The 16973-nt window shown below is 44.5% G+C and overlaps 1 protein-coding gene across 3 annotated transcripts; it reads left to right on the forward strand.

Annotated features, from left to right (window-relative positions):
- Window positions 1-995: 995 nt before the first annotated feature.
- Window positions 996-16432, forward strand: Pla2g12b (phospholipase A2 group XIIB). Of its 3 annotated transcripts, none has more exons than XM_051186733.1 (4): window positions 996-1351; window positions 8334-8410; window positions 13517-13682; window positions 15904-16432. In XM_051186733.1, exons 1-4 carry the CDS (start codon window positions 1141-1143, stop codon window positions 16023-16025), a joined length of 576 nt encoding a protein of 191 aa, XP_051042690.1. In that variant the 5' UTR covers window positions 996-1140; the 3' UTR covers window positions 16026-16432. The 3 variants fall into 3 exon arrangements, with proteins under 3 accessions (XP_051042690.1, XP_051042689.1, XP_051042688.1); XM_051186732.1 differs by having other exon boundaries at window positions 997-1351; window positions 8334-8422; window positions 15907-16432; XM_051186731.1 differs by having other exon boundaries at window positions 998-1351; window positions 8334-8422.
- Window positions 16433-16973: the final 541 nt, after the last annotated feature.

Consider the following 16973-nt stretch of genomic DNA (forward strand, 5'->3'; position numbering starts at 1 on the left):
AGGTGTGACTGTGGTGGGGGAGGGAGGAATGAGACAGACAGAGAGACACAGAGAAACAGGAAGAAAGTCAGAGGGAGACAGGAAAGGAGAGACTGGTTCTGTATGTGTAAATGCCTTATATACTAGGTGAGTGGAATTTTCCTTTTAAATTCACACAACAATTGTGCACACTGGAAATGCATTTTAACCACCACCCTTCCTGGATGTTAAGCCTTTAGATGAACACATTTGTCTAAAATGAGGATGTTACTGCGGGGGAGGAGGGAGGCTTCTATGACATCTGAGAAAGCAGCCCAATGATTACTGGGTACACAGCCGTGTCATTTTCCAGACTAGTGATTTTATAGGATTTTCTTCACGTGACCAAGAGCAAACTACCCTGAAAGTGGTGCCCAAACACTGGACTCCAGTAAGCAGTCTCAAAGCTTGGAATCTCAAACAGGCTTTCTGGTAATAGCCTGAACTCTCATCTGCCTCAAAGAGAGGGGGAAATATCACCACTACCAGACACAGCATTCCCAGAATGGACCTGAAGATATGGAAATGGACTCACCCTGGGGAGGACATCAGGACCTTACCAGATGGAAGGATTTGAGTTAGAGACAAGGAGGGACCCAGGCAGAAACTGGACTCAAAACCTTTACTCTCACCTAGGCACACTTTGGGTTTAGGCTCTAGCAACTTGTCTGTTGCTGAAGGTGACGGCAAATCAGGCGGTGGAGCCTTGCACACATGCTCCAGGGCCTCCTCAGGACAGGTGTAGAGGAGGAAGTGGCTCTGGAGTGTGGCTGGGATCTTGGGACAAGCTCTGCTGTCAAGAAGCCTGAGGAGCCCAAAGTGTACAGCAGAACCCCGGGGTTCCCTTCCTCCCTTCCCAGAGTGCGATCATCCCCTCCAGTTCTTCGGGATCCACAGGGAAATCCGCTCTTGGGCCATCCTCATGCAGGCCCTCCCATGGTCTCACCTTTGTCCTCTCTAATCGCTTGGATCTCCCGGCCTCCATGGCTGTGTTTAAAGTCCACCTCTGGGGAACACAGACTGACTGTTGTGATAAGCCCCGGCACAGGGCTGTGTGTGTCCCCAGGCTTCCTGGGACCCTGGCTGGGGTGGGGGACGAGAGCAGTATCCTATCTGTGCAGGATGAAGCTGCCCTCTGGCTTCTTCCTTCTGTGGCTTGGCCTGGTAGGCAGCCTAGCTCAGAGCGACCCCAGCCTCAAGGGAGAGGAGTCTTACTCGGACTGGGGGCTTCGACACCTGCGGGGCAGCTTCGAGTCTGTCAACAGCTACGTTGATTCCTTTATGGAGCTTCTGGGAGGGAAGAACGGGGTCTGTCAGTACCGGTGCCGATATGGTGAGTGTCTGGGTGCCTTCTCTGTGGGGGTGGGGCGTCACTGGCAGCTCAGCCGGTCATATCTGTCCTACACCAGGTAGGCCAGGTTGCTAGGCTGAGCTAATCAGGAATAGTGACATCAGAAATCCAAGCAGACGCACATTCCTATGAGGAGTCGGGAGTGACATTTGGGACCTATATCTCCCTAGTCAATTATGATTTATCTGAAATTCAAGCTCCACTCAGCTTCCCCTGGAAGTCTTCATAGAGTTATGAGTTTGTTGGGAGGCTGGGGCAGTGAGCAGCATAGAAGCGAGGAATCTCACATCTCTGAGATGCAGTTAGGGAAGGAAACTGAAGCTGATGCTCAAAGATTCTGCCTGGGGTCAAGCAACTGGGAATCCCAGAAGCCCGAAAGAACTCTCTGCTGAGGCCTCTGACTGGCAGTGATTTGCCTAGACACTCCCAAGGGAGCGGCCCCAAGCCTTCCCCAGTCAGTAGCCTCAAGGCATCACTGCAGCCCACCAGGGTCCCAAGCACTGTCCCCCAGCCAGACATCAGAGGCAGAGCTGGAAATTGTGGTGGGCACCCATGCCTACCTTACGGAGTTGCAAAGCCAGTGTGCACAGGGGCTAGGCCTGAGGCAAGTTTCCCATCCTCGTGGAAGAAGCCAGAGCCCCTGCTCTGGCCTGGCAGCTCCCACAGTGGGTGAAAAGCCTTATGCTTAATGTGGTGCTGGGAATTTAAACTCAGGCCTTGTTTGCCAAGTATGTGATCTACCACTGAGCTGCACCTGGGCCTGAAAACATACTTTAAAAAGTACGCAGCACATATCTCAGATGGTTTAGTTTATGTAAATGCTCCCCGGCAGACTCACAGGTGAAAATGCCAAATCTATTTAGCCTCAGTAGACAAAAGCTAGCTTTTCAGAGACGTTCAGAACAGCTGGGACGTGCGTGCTGCATGGCCTACACCACTGACCCTCATCTTTGGGGAGAGGAAAATGGTTTCCTAAACCATTGTTCCCAGTAGGCTTAACATCCCTGGGGCACACGTAAAAGACCACTGCAGCTCACCATGAGAAGTCACAGGGTAAAATCTTGGGCTTCTCAGCTTCATATTTACCCAAAGTTAGGTCGATAGATGCAGAGGCCAGGTCTCTGCAGTAAGCCAGCTTAGTTTCCTCTGAGGAGGCAGCAAACGGTTAACGCCTGCCATTTGAATCAACGCAGGTGTTGTCAATAATACCCAATGTTTAGCAAACATCTAACAGTAGGACTTCTTGTAAAATTGTAAACCCAACCCTGTTCTTCCTTGTCTAGCAAAATGGTATCCAAAGACTTCAGCAAATTTTGCTTGGACAGACTCTGACTGAGAAGGGCCCATCCAATCAGGCTCCTGGGGGAGGCAGACTGGAGTTCCAGGCCAACCTGGCTACATAGTGAGATCCCTGAGGTCTCCTCTCAACTCACCTTACCTACAAAGGATGCTTAAACATCAATCTTTTAAAAATTTTTAAATCAACAAAAATAATAAAACCTGATGCTTTGATCCATTGTGGAAAGGTTCAACAGATGATTACCATAGCCACTGACTCTTACCAACTCTCCTTTTATTTGTGGTGAGAAGGTTAAAAGTCTATTCTTGTAGCAGTGTTTCTTTGCTCACAGCTGTGACGAGACACTTGCTAGAAATAATTAATGGAGGAAGGGCTTATGCTAGCTCTGGGTTGCAGAGATATCTGCTTATTGTGGGGGACAGGTAAGGCTGAGGAAGGAAGTAATATTGAGAAACAGATAGCCAGGCTGGGTGTATCAAAAGCCTGGTCCTGGAGTGCTACTTCTGACACACATGTCCTCTCTTAGCTTCCCCAAACAGTATCAGCCAGAAAACTGACATTCAAAAGATGATACCATGGGGAGCAGTATGGTGTGTGTGTGTGTGTGTGTGTGTGTGTGTGTGTGTGTGTGTGTGTATACCCATATATATGCATGGAGACTAGGGAGGACATATGTGTCTCAAATATCACACTTCACCTTGTTCCTAGAGACAGAATCTCTCACTGAACATAGAGCTAGGCTGGCAGCCAGGAAGTCACAGCCATTCTATCTCTATCCTTACAGTCTTGGGGTTACAGGTATGCGAGCAGCTTGGCCCAGCTTTTTACATAGATGCTATAGATTTGACCCCAGGACACCAAGCATCAGGTGTACATTCTTACTCACTGAGGCATCTTCCCAGTACCCATGGAACATTGTAGGTTTAAATCATAATAGAAATATACAACACATTTGTCATTAGCAGTGATCGTCAGTACAGTAGATTACTGAAACTTATGTCAGGCAGTGGTGGCACGTGCCTTTAGTCCCAGCACTCTGGAGGCAGAGGCAAGCGGATCTCTGTGAGTTCAAGACCAGCCTGGTCTATAAGAGCTAGTTCCAGGACAAGCTCCAAAACTACACAGAGAAACCCTGTCTCAAAAAACCAAAACAACAATAACAACAAAAAACAAACAAACAAAAAAACCTTCCTTCTATCAAAACAGGCCCTTTGACCAAGATCTCCTTTGTCTCAGTTCCCACCCCCCCTCAGCCTTTCTATTCCCTGTTTCTAAGAAACTGATTTTTCTTTCTTAGGTTCTACATTTGAGATCATATTCTGATTTATTCCACCCAGTGTTGGCCAAGATCATAGAACACATGACTGGAGGCAGCATTGTTGGGTGTCATGGCTAACTCTTCCTGAACTTCCCTCCTGAGGTCTCACAAGTGTTTTATGATGTTAACATTGTTTAGAAGGTTTGGCGTTTTATGAGATCAAATTTGTCAATCACTTTATGGCTTCTGACTTTTACATCTTGATTAGAAAAGCATCCTCAATTCAAGACTGTAGCAATATTCTGTAATTTCTTCTCCCGAGTAAACAGCCACAGCTAATGCATAACAAATGAGTGTGGCTGTGCCCCAATAAAACTTCTTTATGGGCACTAAAATGTGAATTTCATATCATTTTCACATGTCATAAAATATTATTCTTGTTTTGATTCCTGCCTCTGATCATTAAAATAAATGAAGCCCATTTCTAGTTGGCAGGTTACAAAAGGTTGGCAGTGAGTGGAGCCACCATTTGCCAAAGAACTAGAGTTTCAACTTGTCAGCCACACGGGGAAATAAGTCTACTTGTCAACATAGTTTGTTGCTGATGCCTAGGCTTGGAGCATCAAACCAGAAGGGACAGCTTAAGGCTAGGGTGTGCTATCTTTGCCTAGATTCAACTGTCACTTAAAAGTTGGACCTCAAGCTTCTCTCCGAAGCAGCTTCCTGCAGTTCATACTCAACCCTGCATCCTGGTGCCGCAGGCAGAACTGCCATTCCGTTATCTGACAATAAAGCTTTCTCTTCTGTGATTTCTTAAATGCAAAAGACCAGGGGCGACTTGGGAAATAGCAGAGTCTACAGCAAGCATATTCTCCAGCACTCATTAAAAAGATGCCTTTGGGGGCTGAAGAGATGGCTCAGTGGTTAAGAGCACTTGCTGTTCTTTCAGAGGATCAGGGTTTAATTCCCAGCGCCCACAGGATGACTCACAATGGTCTGTATTTGGTCTCCAAGAACACCAGGCACACATATGGTTCATAGACATACATACATGCAAGCAGAACACCCCCACACATAAAATAATAAACAATTTAAAAAGAAAATTTAAAAGTGCATTGTTTGTGAATGTAGGCATTAGTTTCTTTAAGTCAAAGGTAACTTGTATAGAGCACTTGTAAAAGAAAAATCTGAAGAAAAGATAAAATCCCCATTATCTTACTTCTAAGAGCCAACCACATTGAACTATACCATAGGGTTTGATTTTTTGCCCATGTGTGACCCAATTACTGACATCAGACTCTGTTCCCCATTGTGCTATACCCACCTACACACACATCACCCTCTCCCACCCACCTACACACTCACACTCAACCACATATGCACATGTACACACTCTCAAGTCACACATACACACACCATACTCCCACTCAGACACACACACACACTCACACACACATGTGTGCACAGCAGGATGATAAGGAAAATCTTCAGAAGTTAAAAGACCGTGGGAAGATAATGGCAGGCAGAGGCAGATGCTGTGGGATCTTGGGCTTGAGAGCAGATGGGAACTTGGGACTGAGGTCAGGGGTGGAGTGTTCAGAGAGAGAGGCAGCAACCTGCTCCTGTAAGGACTGGGATGCTGGCCTGAACAGCTGCAGAAGGAGTTTCTTTCATGTCCACAAAAGTTGTGTCTGCTATATAAATATTTTCTGAGAGCCTGAGATTTGGTCTAGTGTATTTAGGATTTCAGAGGTGGGGAGGTGGTGCCATCCTTTAAGTGCTGGTGGCATACACCACACAAGGACTCCTGGTTATAAAGATCCACGTTCAAATCCCAGCACCTGAGTAAGAGCACAGGGGTCAGAGGCAGGCACCTGGGCCTGGTGGTGTGTGCTTCTAATCCATCACTGCAGTGCAGAAAGAGGCAAATTCCACACACCTCCCCTCACATGCATAACACACACACACACACACACACACACACACCACCGCACAGACATATTACAATACACACCACACATACACACTATACACCCTATACACACCACACTACACACAATACACATATTACACTATACCACACATACACACACCACACACATTGCATACCATACCACACTACATACACACTCATACACACTCCACCCACAGCATCACACACCACACACAACATACTCGCAGCACACACATACCATACATACACATGCACACACCACACACATACACGTAGGAGCTCACCCGTATTACGAAAAAGAAGCAAGATGCCATCTACCTGGCGATGAAGGTGTGGAATGTCTATCTGAAACCCTTTCAACCCATGTGCACACCATTTGCAGGAAATGAGCACTCATCACCCAGTATTTAACTGCGTCATGAAGAGCCCTGTGCTGAGCAGTAACTGTAAGAACTTAACTGGCTTGAGACTCTCACAATCACCATACAAGTGTTTGCCGACCATGGCAGAGCATACTCTTACAGTTTCAAGGCCCTGCTACCATTTGAGAACAAGCACCACCAAGAATGATTAATGGTTGATCTGTAGTTATATACCCAGGACACGGAACTGAGGAGGCAGGGAGATGGCTGCAGTTAAGCCGAATCCCATACTTGCCTATATCTCCAGCTCCCAGGGTGTCCCAAATGGCTGGTCTCCACAGACACATACCCCTTCACAGAGCCACACAATACACATAATTAAAAACAAATGCTTTACATTTTTGTTTTATTTTAAAATTATATGTGTGTGTGAGAGAGCTATGTGCATTTGAATGTAGTGCCCGTGGAGGCCAATAGAGGGCATTGTGACCCCGGAGTTAGTTACAGATTGTGGTTAAGTCACATGGGTGCTAGGAACCAAACCTGGGTCCTCTGCAAGAGCAGTGTGTGCTATTTACCACTGAACAGCTTTCTTACTCTAAAATAATTTTTTTATTTTAAATAATTCTTACAAAAAAAGATACTCCATGTCAATAATCTATCATGGAAAAAGAAAAGGCAATCTGCATTTAAAATGTGAGAATTAAGCAACAATGATGGCAGATGCCTGTGGTTCTAGCATTCAGGAGGTTAAGGCAAAAAGACTCTGGGTTCAGGGTCAGCCTGGGATCTATAGTAAGACTCTGCCTAGAAATAAAGTATAGTTTCACAAACAAAACCTAATGAAAAGTGAGTCCTCAAATCTGAAGGAAGAAATCAATAGAATTCAAATGAAAAATCATTTTTGAAAGAAAAACTTCAGTGGGTCAATTAAACAGATTAGTCAATCTAAAGAAAATTAGTAAATGGAACAACATAATTCAGTATTTTAAAGTAGACCTAGGAAATGTATTTGATAAGGCATGCCAAAATTCAGGAGAGAGAAAAAGAAATGTAAAATAAGAAAGGGAGATTAATGCATATGGAGATATATAAAGTATAAAAAGGAAATACAAGCCCCAAGAGGAAAAGAAAACGCTAAAGCAGCAAAGTAAGTATGTATACAGCAACAGCAAGTTTCCCAGGGATGAGTGGAGCCCAAGTCTTCTGATCCAGGAAGCAGGAAAAGGAGATTCCCCATCTGGGTTCCCTGTAGTTAAGGACAGGGATATGGGGAGGTTGGAACTATTGTGCATTGTTGCTTAGGATGAAGGATGGTACAGCTGTTAGGGAAAACAATGTGTTGGGGGAACCCTCAAACATTAAACACAGGGTCATCACATGACCCAGAAACCCTAATCCTTCAGTAGTGAGCATCTCATCTCTCCCATAAACACCCTAGAGGAGCAAAACAAATTGGGAAGATTTATCTTGGCTCATGGTCTCAGAAGGATTGGCAGTTCCCTGTATCAAGGAGGGCATGACAGAGTTCATGGAGACAGGAGCATGTGGCATAAGTTCCTCCTGTCCTGTCACATCAGGAAGCACTGGGGTCAATGTTATATGATGACTCCCCCCCCACTCCCCCACCTCCTTAAAAACAACTGGATCAGCTTCTTTGACACATTTGTAAGATCATAAAATGATTCTTAATCACCATGAACAAGTCAAAGCATCCAGACTGTTTCCTCCTAGTTTACTTTGTTCTGTGGTCAGTGATACTATCTGCACCTGCTGAGACTCCCTAAGCATCCTTCAGGACTGAGTTAATCTCTGAAGGTACAGCTACGTTCCTGAATCTGTCCATGTGCTGCCTTGTACTGGAGGAGTTTGGGCCCACACTGTCTAGAGGAGATAGTTCAGTTTGCAAAATGGTAAAGTGAATTTTTGCTGGCCTCCTCCTTAGTACCAATTTAATATGAATATCTTATGGGGATAGTGACATTTAAAGGAAAAATGGGATGTGCTTTTAAGAAGTTTTATTTGATTAATGAATGTCAAATGTTTGGCTTCTAAATATTACTTCTATTTTTCTCCTTTCTTCCTGCTAGGAAAGGCACCGATGCCCAGACCTGGTTACAAACCTCAGGAGCCCAATGGTTGCGGTTCCTATTTCCTGGGTATCAAGGTACCAGGAAGTGTATGTACCTCTAATGTTACCTTCTTGATTGATGTGGTTTTGAGTAAGAGCAGTCCAAGAACTATGATAACTGATGGAAGTGATCATTTATGGATTCTACTCAAACAGTCTGATTTGTTATGTTAAACAAGAATGAGGGAAGGGATAGAATTTTCAAGGCAGACATTTGAGTTTATTTTCCTTAATGACTGCTGTCCCTTAGTTAAGCTTCTGGTATTTGTGAGCTTCAAAATCACCCCTATAAGCATTGGCTCCAATTTATGGCATCAAGATATAATTTAAAGACGATTGAATGACTTATTTAAACCAGTAATTCATTCCAGTGATGGACTGGAGTGACTGGCAATGGCCAGAAAGAACTGATTATGATATTGGCTGACTTATGTAAACAGTGACTTCCTATTGAAAGTGTCAAACCAACAAAGTTTGGAGTTTGACACAACCGTTGTTTACTGAGATTTGTTAGCTCGTCACTGACTATTTCTCTAACCATCAGCTTCTTCTAGAAGCAAGAGATGACTTGATCTCTTTGAAGGTTTCTTGGAAGGGTCTGAGTTTTGTAGTGTGCTTGCCCTGCATGCATGAAGCCCTAGATAGTGCCACATAAATTAGGTGTAGCGGCACATGCTTGTAACTCTAGCGTTCCAGAGGTTGAAACAGGAGGATCAAAATTTCAAGGTCATTTTTGACTACACAGTAAATTTGAAGCTAGCCTGAGATATATGAGACTGTCTCAAAATTTGAGGGCTGGGTAACTCAGTCAGCAAAGTGCTTGCCTTGCAACCAAGAGATCCTGAGTTTGATCCCTAGATCCCACAGTAAAAAGCCTGGTCATGGTGGCACTTGCTTGTGAGGCCAGCACTGAGGGGTGAAGATAGTTGGGTGCCTAGAGCTCCCTAGTCAGCAAACTGATCTATTTGGAAAGTTCTAGGCCAAAGATGGACCCTGCCTTCAAACAAAAAACACATAAATTGTCATTTAGGAAATAATAGCTGATGTTGTCCTCTGGCTTCCATTAAAAAACTCACATGGTTGCACCCACACATTCAAGTGCATCTGAACATACATGAACACCCACACATACACTCCCTCTCTCTCACACACACACACTCTCTCTCCCTTTCTCTCACACACATACTCTCTCTCTCTCTCTCCCTCCTTCTCTCTCTCTCTCTCTGTCTTTCCCCCTCTCTCTCTTACACACACACACATGCATCTGAACATACATGAACACCCACACATACACTCTCCCTCTCTCACACACACATACTCTTCTCTCCCTCTCTCTCCCTCTCTCTCTCACACACACATGCATATCTGAACATACATGAACACCCACACATACACTTTACCTCACACACACACATACTCTCTCTCCTTCTCTCTCTCTCTCACATACACACACACATGCATCTGAACATACATGAAGATGCACACATACACTCTCCCTCTCACACATTCTCTCTCTCTCTCTCTCTCTCACACACACACACACACACACATACACATACAGACAGAGACAGAGATTTTATAGATGCTTTTGATCTGCACTTTAAGAGAGGTTTCATATAAAATGTAGCTACAGGTACATCAACTATGATATTAAATTGTGGTGTGTGTGTGTGTGTGTGTGTGTGTGTGTGCGCGCGCGTGCCTGTATGTTTGTGGAAGCCAAAGATTGACACTCAGTATTTTCTTCAATTGCTCTCCAACTTATTTTTTCTTAACCTTTGTGTGTGTGTGTGTGTGTGTGTGCGCGCGCGCGCGCGCGTGTGTATATATGTGTGCCCTGTGCCCTCGAATTTGTTCGTGTGTACCTGCACTTGTGCATGCATATGTGTGTGTGTGGGTTAGAAGTCAGTCAATGCTGGATGTTTTCCTTATTTACTCTTCACCCTTTATTTTGTGTATGGGAACACACATGTCACAGCATGCATGTGGAAGTCAGAGGACAATTGCTGGAGTTCTCTCCTTTCACTCTGTGGGTCCTAGGGGTTGAACTCAAGTCTTCAATCTTTGTGCTGGATGGTTTAACCCATTGGCTTGTCTTCCCTTTACCTTATTTTTATTTGTTTATTTGTTTTGAGATGGGGTCTCTCACTGAACCTGGAGCACATCACTTGGTTAGGCCTGCTGGCCAATCAGCTCCAGGGATTTAGCTGTCTCCAGCTTCCCTCAGCACTGGGGTAACAAGCATGCTCCCATGCTTGGCTTGTGTGTGTGTTGGGGATCAGAACTCGCTTATGCAGCAGGCACTTACTGACTGAGTCGTCTCCTCAAATCCTCCTTGTTTTTTGAGCAGAGTCTCTCACTGAATCTAGATCTTACCAATTTAGCTAGATTGTGTGGCCCACAATCCTCTTGTTGCCACCTTCCCTGGATGGGTTATAGGCATCCAACTTTTACATGAGCATTGATAGTTGAACTCCCAGGCCTTCATGTTGCCTTGGCAAGCACCTTACTGACAGTCATCTCGGGCCCTGAATAGTTTCCTTTTTTGAAGATTTTTAATACATAAATATGTTTTATATATATAGTTATATATTTAAATTTTATTTTAAATTTATATTTAAATTTTATTTGCCTGCATGTATGCACTATATGCCTGCAGTGCCTATGGAGGCCAGAAGAGGGTGTAAGATCCTCTGGGACTGGAGGTAACATGTGGCTGCTGAGTCCTCTGGAAGCACAGTCAATGCTCTTAACCTCTGAGCCCCTTAGTCAAACCATAAACAGCTAAGCCTCAGTTTTTAGCTGATTCAAGAATTTCATTGGGTAGTTGTCATCTGAGCGGTTCCATGAGCCTCCTTCTAACCGATCTGCAGCTCACCTGTTGGCATACAGAAATGTCCTTCATCCCCTGGGCAGTTTTCATGCACCCGTCAGAAATCCATGCTCACACACTGATTTTTATTAGAAGTTTGGCTGCTATTGGCTGAAACTAAAATGTCTTAGAGTAAGGTGTCTCTTTATATACAATATTCTTGTCCCTTGCACAGCCTGGATCAGCTTGTTCATAATCACCAATAAGTGTATGAACACAAGCAAGAATATCCTCCCAACTCAATATTAAAGACATGACACATTTTTCACTGTGAGTTTAATCATTCTGGAAGAGGATGCACAGGGACTGTGTAGCGCAGTGGTTGAACACTTGTCTAGCATGTGCAAGGCCTTGAGTTCAGTCCCCACTGCTGCCAAAACCAAGCAACCAGCCAATCAATCAATTAATCAATCAAATCAAATCAATCAGTTAATGCAGTACAGTGGTAGTACACACCTTTAATTCCAGCACTCAGAAGACAGAAACAGGTGATATCTGTGAGTTTGAGGTCAGCCAGAGCTACACAGTGAAACCATCTCATAAAACAAATAAACAAATTCACACTATTTAGAAGTAGTTCAAGAATATCCCATTTGATCAAGTGGAGTGGTGATGGTCATTACACTTCAGTAATGGGCAGTTGCCTTGTTTCCGGCACTAGACTTACAGTTCTGGTCTGTGTTTCATCTAATGAGCTGGGGTGTCTTTAATGTGATTTTGTTATTGTTTTGTTTTGTTTAAGGGCATTTTAAAGAGTGGAGGTCCTTGTTCTGTGACAGGTGGCTTTGCATTAGTAAGAGGACCCAGAAGGCACCAGTGTGGAGAGGCCCTGCCATCACTGACGACATACCTCACCCACACCCTGAAAGCATATTTGTACCATCTCCCATCCATATCCCAGCTTCCAAAGCCAGGCTTGGAGGCAGGAAGATTCACTCAAGGTTATGATGAGTTTAAGGCTAGCCTGAGATACATAAGAACCTATGTGGAAAAAGTAACAAACAAGAAACCGGAAACTGCAAAGGTGTCTGAGATGTTCCCCTGGCACTAACCTCACCTGTACTGTGAGCTCACGCACCACTCAGTGCTCTCACGCACCACTGAATGGGCTCGCACACCACTGAATAACAAGCTCACACACCACTGAGTATGCACATACCAGGATCATGTGTGAATTCTAACTTGGAAGGCAATAAATTTTGTTTTGTGGCGCTGAGACTTGTTACTTCAGGTACTGTCAGTGACCCAGACTCTAAGGCCTGAAAAGCTTCTTCCATGAATACACATGCTTGCATGCATAGACATGCATGTACATTTCCTGCTAAACTCTTTGACGCACTAAATAAACTGACTTGTTAACCTGCCCATTCTCTTTTCCTGCTCTGAGTCTACTTTCATTTTATTTAATCTCCTCCTCCTTAAGACTGGGTCTCATGTAGTCCAGGCTGGCCTCAAGCTTGAAATGTAGCCAAGGATGACCTTAAACTTTTGATCCTCCTGCCTCTGCCTCACGAATGCTGGGATACAGGATGCCAGGCCTGGCTTATGCAGTCCTGAGAATAGAACTTAAGGTTTCATGCACCCTAGGCAAACACTCTCACAGTTGAGCCACATCTCGTGCCGATTTACCCTCATTTCTCATAATGCTCTTAATCTTCCTACCACTGTCCCCCCAGTCCCCATGCTCCAGCTGTGTGTGATGCTCTCATGTCTTATTTATGTCACAATTGGCACAGCTGTTTATAGGATGCTTAGTGTGTGCAATGTTGTGCTCTGTTGTCTTGTGGTTAGGTGCGTAGTGTCCTGCACTCCATTTTTTCTCCCCAACTCAGATATACCTTAAAACAGTGCTGGAGAGGACAGGTCCTTGACAAAGGCCAGTCACTTTCCAGTTACTTGAGGCTGATTTTTTTTTTTCAGTAGTCAGGGAACCTTTTTCTTTAGCAGACTCTCAGACCAAATATAAAATTTTAACCTAATGTGAATCTATTGCTGATCAGCCATTATGATTGCCTCTCTGGTTTCTGTTTTCATCACCACATCTGGCTGTGGATTTAAAAATAACTAATCTCACAAAAGGAAAGATGAAAAAAATATAGGCTAGCGTCATGTATGAAGCAAATAGCAGCATTCAAATTCAGCATCTTGGTGTTTCTGAACAGATCTAGTATGTGGCACATACTTAAAAAGTGTGTAGTTCATAGTGAGATGCACAGGACTGCCTCAGGTCCTTGGTCTAAACGTGGCACTCTCCTGCTTCACTTTTACAGATGGACTTGGGCATTCCAGCAATGACCAAGTGTTGCAACCAGTTGGATGTCTGCTATGACACCTGTGGTGCCAACAAATACCGCTGCGATGCAAAATTCCGATGGTGTCTTCACTCCATCTGCTCTGACCTCAAGAGGAGTCTTGGCTTTGTCTCCAATGTGGAAGGTAGGTCTCTTAAGGACACTTCCTGTTGACAGAGAGTTTTGCTCCTTTCTTCACACAGTGACCTGGGGCTCCCTTTACGGAGTGATGGTTGGAGTGTGCAGGAAAGGCAGAGGGAGAGACTCAGTGCTCTTTCACAAAAGTTCTTGCCATCCATGGGCTGCTGGCACCCTTCCTGCTGGAAAAGGTCACAGCCACACTTCTACGGAATGAAAACTTTTCCTTTCAGACTGGAGAAAATGTTTCCATGCTTCTATTAAATAACTTTCCACTCAGTGGTCCCTCTGTATGGAACCACGTGGCTTGGCTAAAGCCCCTTTTTTATAGTTTGCTCTTAGTCTGGAACTTCAAAAGAATCCTCTTTTATGTGTACACAGCTTTCTTTGTGCTTCCGGATAATTATTTTTAAACACTGCCTAACTACAGAGCTTCCAGCTTCGGCTCTGTAATTTCGTTTTCCTAATTTACCATCCAAAAGGTTTTAATCTCTCTACTTCTGAAGCCAGACCATGGTAACCTTCCAGATGGGAAAGATTGAAAACAAGGCCCCTCTGAGCCACAGAGATACCAACTGTGGGAACAATCTTGGGTGTGATTCATAGAACAGTGTCTAGAAAAGGGTTTTAATGTGAATGTGCGAGGGCTTGGGAATATGAGTAATGATTGTACAAGGGAGAACTCTACCCTGTGTGATCAAAGGGTAGGAAAGAACCATTGCTGCTGTAGGCTCAGGTCAGGTGACTGCTCTAGGCCAATTTCCTATTGATTTTTTCCTTCCTAAGTATCTTACTTTTCTCCCACTGGCCATATTGCTTTAAATTCTGTTTTTATGTTCCATCCAAGTGACATTTTAATATCACCTAACTCTGATGCCTCTGCTTGCAGTTGGAGCCATTTGATTCCTTTTTCTTCCCTGTAGTCTAACTAAAAGCCCTGGAGCTGGGCTTGCACAGCTCTTCTAGGCTGCCTCCTCAGCATCATTGCAAACATCATGATCTCCCTTTGGACCTCTGCACTGAAATCTACCTAGGTCAAAGGTCCAGGCTTTCCACCCTTGAGTTCCTTTTGCATGAAATACTCTGAGCATTTGGGGTCATACTAAGACAGTGATGTAATTTGCATATGATTTAACTCATTTAAATACCAGGTGAATATGTTCACAGAGTCACACCCTCAACCCCATAGTCATCATCTCCCAGAGAAATCTCTGTGCATGAGACTGGCCTCAGTGACCCCTGTCAGGTGCGGAAGTCCTCTTCCTGGGTGATTGAGTTGTTTCTATCAAGGTGTTGGAGTCTTTCTTTAGAATGTGGTGTGTGGCTTTTAATCTGTTGGTAGGTGGTATGCTTTATTGATTTTAGTGTATTAAAACGGCTTGTATTCTTAGAACAAGCCCCATGTGGGCATGGTGTCAGTTCTCTTATATGTTTCTGAGTCTAGTTGACTGGTATCTGTTGAAAACGTCGCATTTAGTCATGAGAGATGCTTATCTGAGGTTTGTTATTCCTGTGGTTTCTCTGTCTGATTTTTGTTATCAACATAATACATACCTCATAAAATGAAAGACATAATCCTAGTTTCTGGAAGCATTTAGATGGGATTGCTATTAGTTCTTTAAATATCTAGCAAAAATTCCCTTGAAGCAACATGGAAGTGATTTCCTTGAGAGATGTATTTTTTGGAGACTGGTAATCTGTTTTCATTTTCTATTTCACTGAGTCAGTTCAGCATGGAATTTCCATTTCCTCTAAGTTGTCTAAATTTTCTGGCATGTCCATGGTATCCCTTATACTAAATGCCTTCTCTCAGAGGCCCTGCTCCCAAGGGACTGGGACCTTTCTGAGAGCTCTCAGCCACCTTGTGGTCACTGTCTTTGTATGTACTATAATTTAGCTGCTGTCCTGTTTTTTGTCCCACCTCTCAATCCAAACTATGACATGAGGGATGATGCATTTTTTCTGAGTGGGTATTCTAAAATCACATGGTGTGGGATTTTAATGACTTTCCTCAGGAGCACCACAAATGTAAGGTACCAACAAATGCATCTGCCTTACTGGACTGAAGAGAGGAGCTTTTCTGAAAGTACTTCTCTTAAGGATACATTGTTTCTCTCAATTCTTCACTCTGTCTCTACCATCCTCTGGGGATCACCCTGGAAATACTCTGCCTCGCATGCCATGGGGCGTCTCTGCTGACCTTTCTGTCTCTATTCATCTTTTTCAAGCAGCCTGTGATTCTCTGGCTGACACTGTGTTCAACACCGTGTGGACCCTGGGCTGCCGGCCCTTTATGAACAGTCAGCGGGCAGCTTGCATCTGTGCAGAGGAGGAGAAAGAAGAGTTGTGAAGATGAGATTCTTCCAGGCTTTGATTACACCTCAGGGCTCATTTCAGAGATGGCTGTGTGACAGAAGCCACCCTTTCTTCCAACCCTTTGGAGACTACGAGCTGGAGAAGGGAGACGGCAGGGCTTGTCCTTTGAGGAAGGTTAAGAAAAAGATATGCAGAGGCTAAAAACTGTCCATTCTGATACTGATCTCCCAGCCAAGACATGTGTGCCTGGAAATTCAGTTCTTAGGTGAAAGACAACAAACAGCAAGCAGATGCCACCATCCCTAGATCTGATCATGGTAGTCACAAGCGAAATCTGGGGGAGCCCAAACATTTGTGAGACAATGACTTTCCTCTGGCCCATGTTTCAGTTGCCAGTTAGCGCCTAACATTTAATAAAGTGCACTTTTTAGAAAACTTGAAGAGAGATGAATGAATTCCATTCTCACTGATAGTTCTATTTCACTTAAGGAGAACAGGGTGTGGCCTGTCACTGGTGCTCAAGAGACAGGTGGGAGAATGGCGGCTTGGCTGGTGAAGATGGGATAGAGTTAGGGCCCAAAGTTCCTTTTCTCCCTCCAGTGGCCTGCCCTGGTGGGTTTGCTCAGACTCCAAGCTGTCATTTGGCTCCAAGAGTCATTTGAAGATCTGAGATGTGTCTGGTCAGGGGTAGAATACATGCTTGCCACTGACAGGGAATGACAGGCCATTCCCTAAATTGTGGCCCTCAGTACTGACTGTGGATTAGGAGTTCTTGTGGATCCTTTAAAAGGAGCCAGCCAGGACTCTGTGGGCTGTTCCCAGGCCACTTATGACACTCTGCAGGTGTTCTGGTGCCCTGAGAAGGCCACCAATCTGGATCATAATTATCCAACAAAGTCACACAGGGCAGCCTGAGCTCAAGGCCTGTTGTTTTTTATGGCCATTCAGAACACAGTCCCATCACTTTTGTGTTTGTTTCTAT

Source organism: Phodopus roborovskii, unplaced genomic scaffold, assembly GCF_943737965.1.
Source record: "Phodopus roborovskii unplaced genomic scaffold, PHOROB, whole genome shotgun sequence".
In the NCBI taxonomy this organism is placed as follows: Eukaryota; Metazoa; Chordata; class Mammalia; order Rodentia; family Cricetidae; genus Phodopus; species Phodopus roborovskii.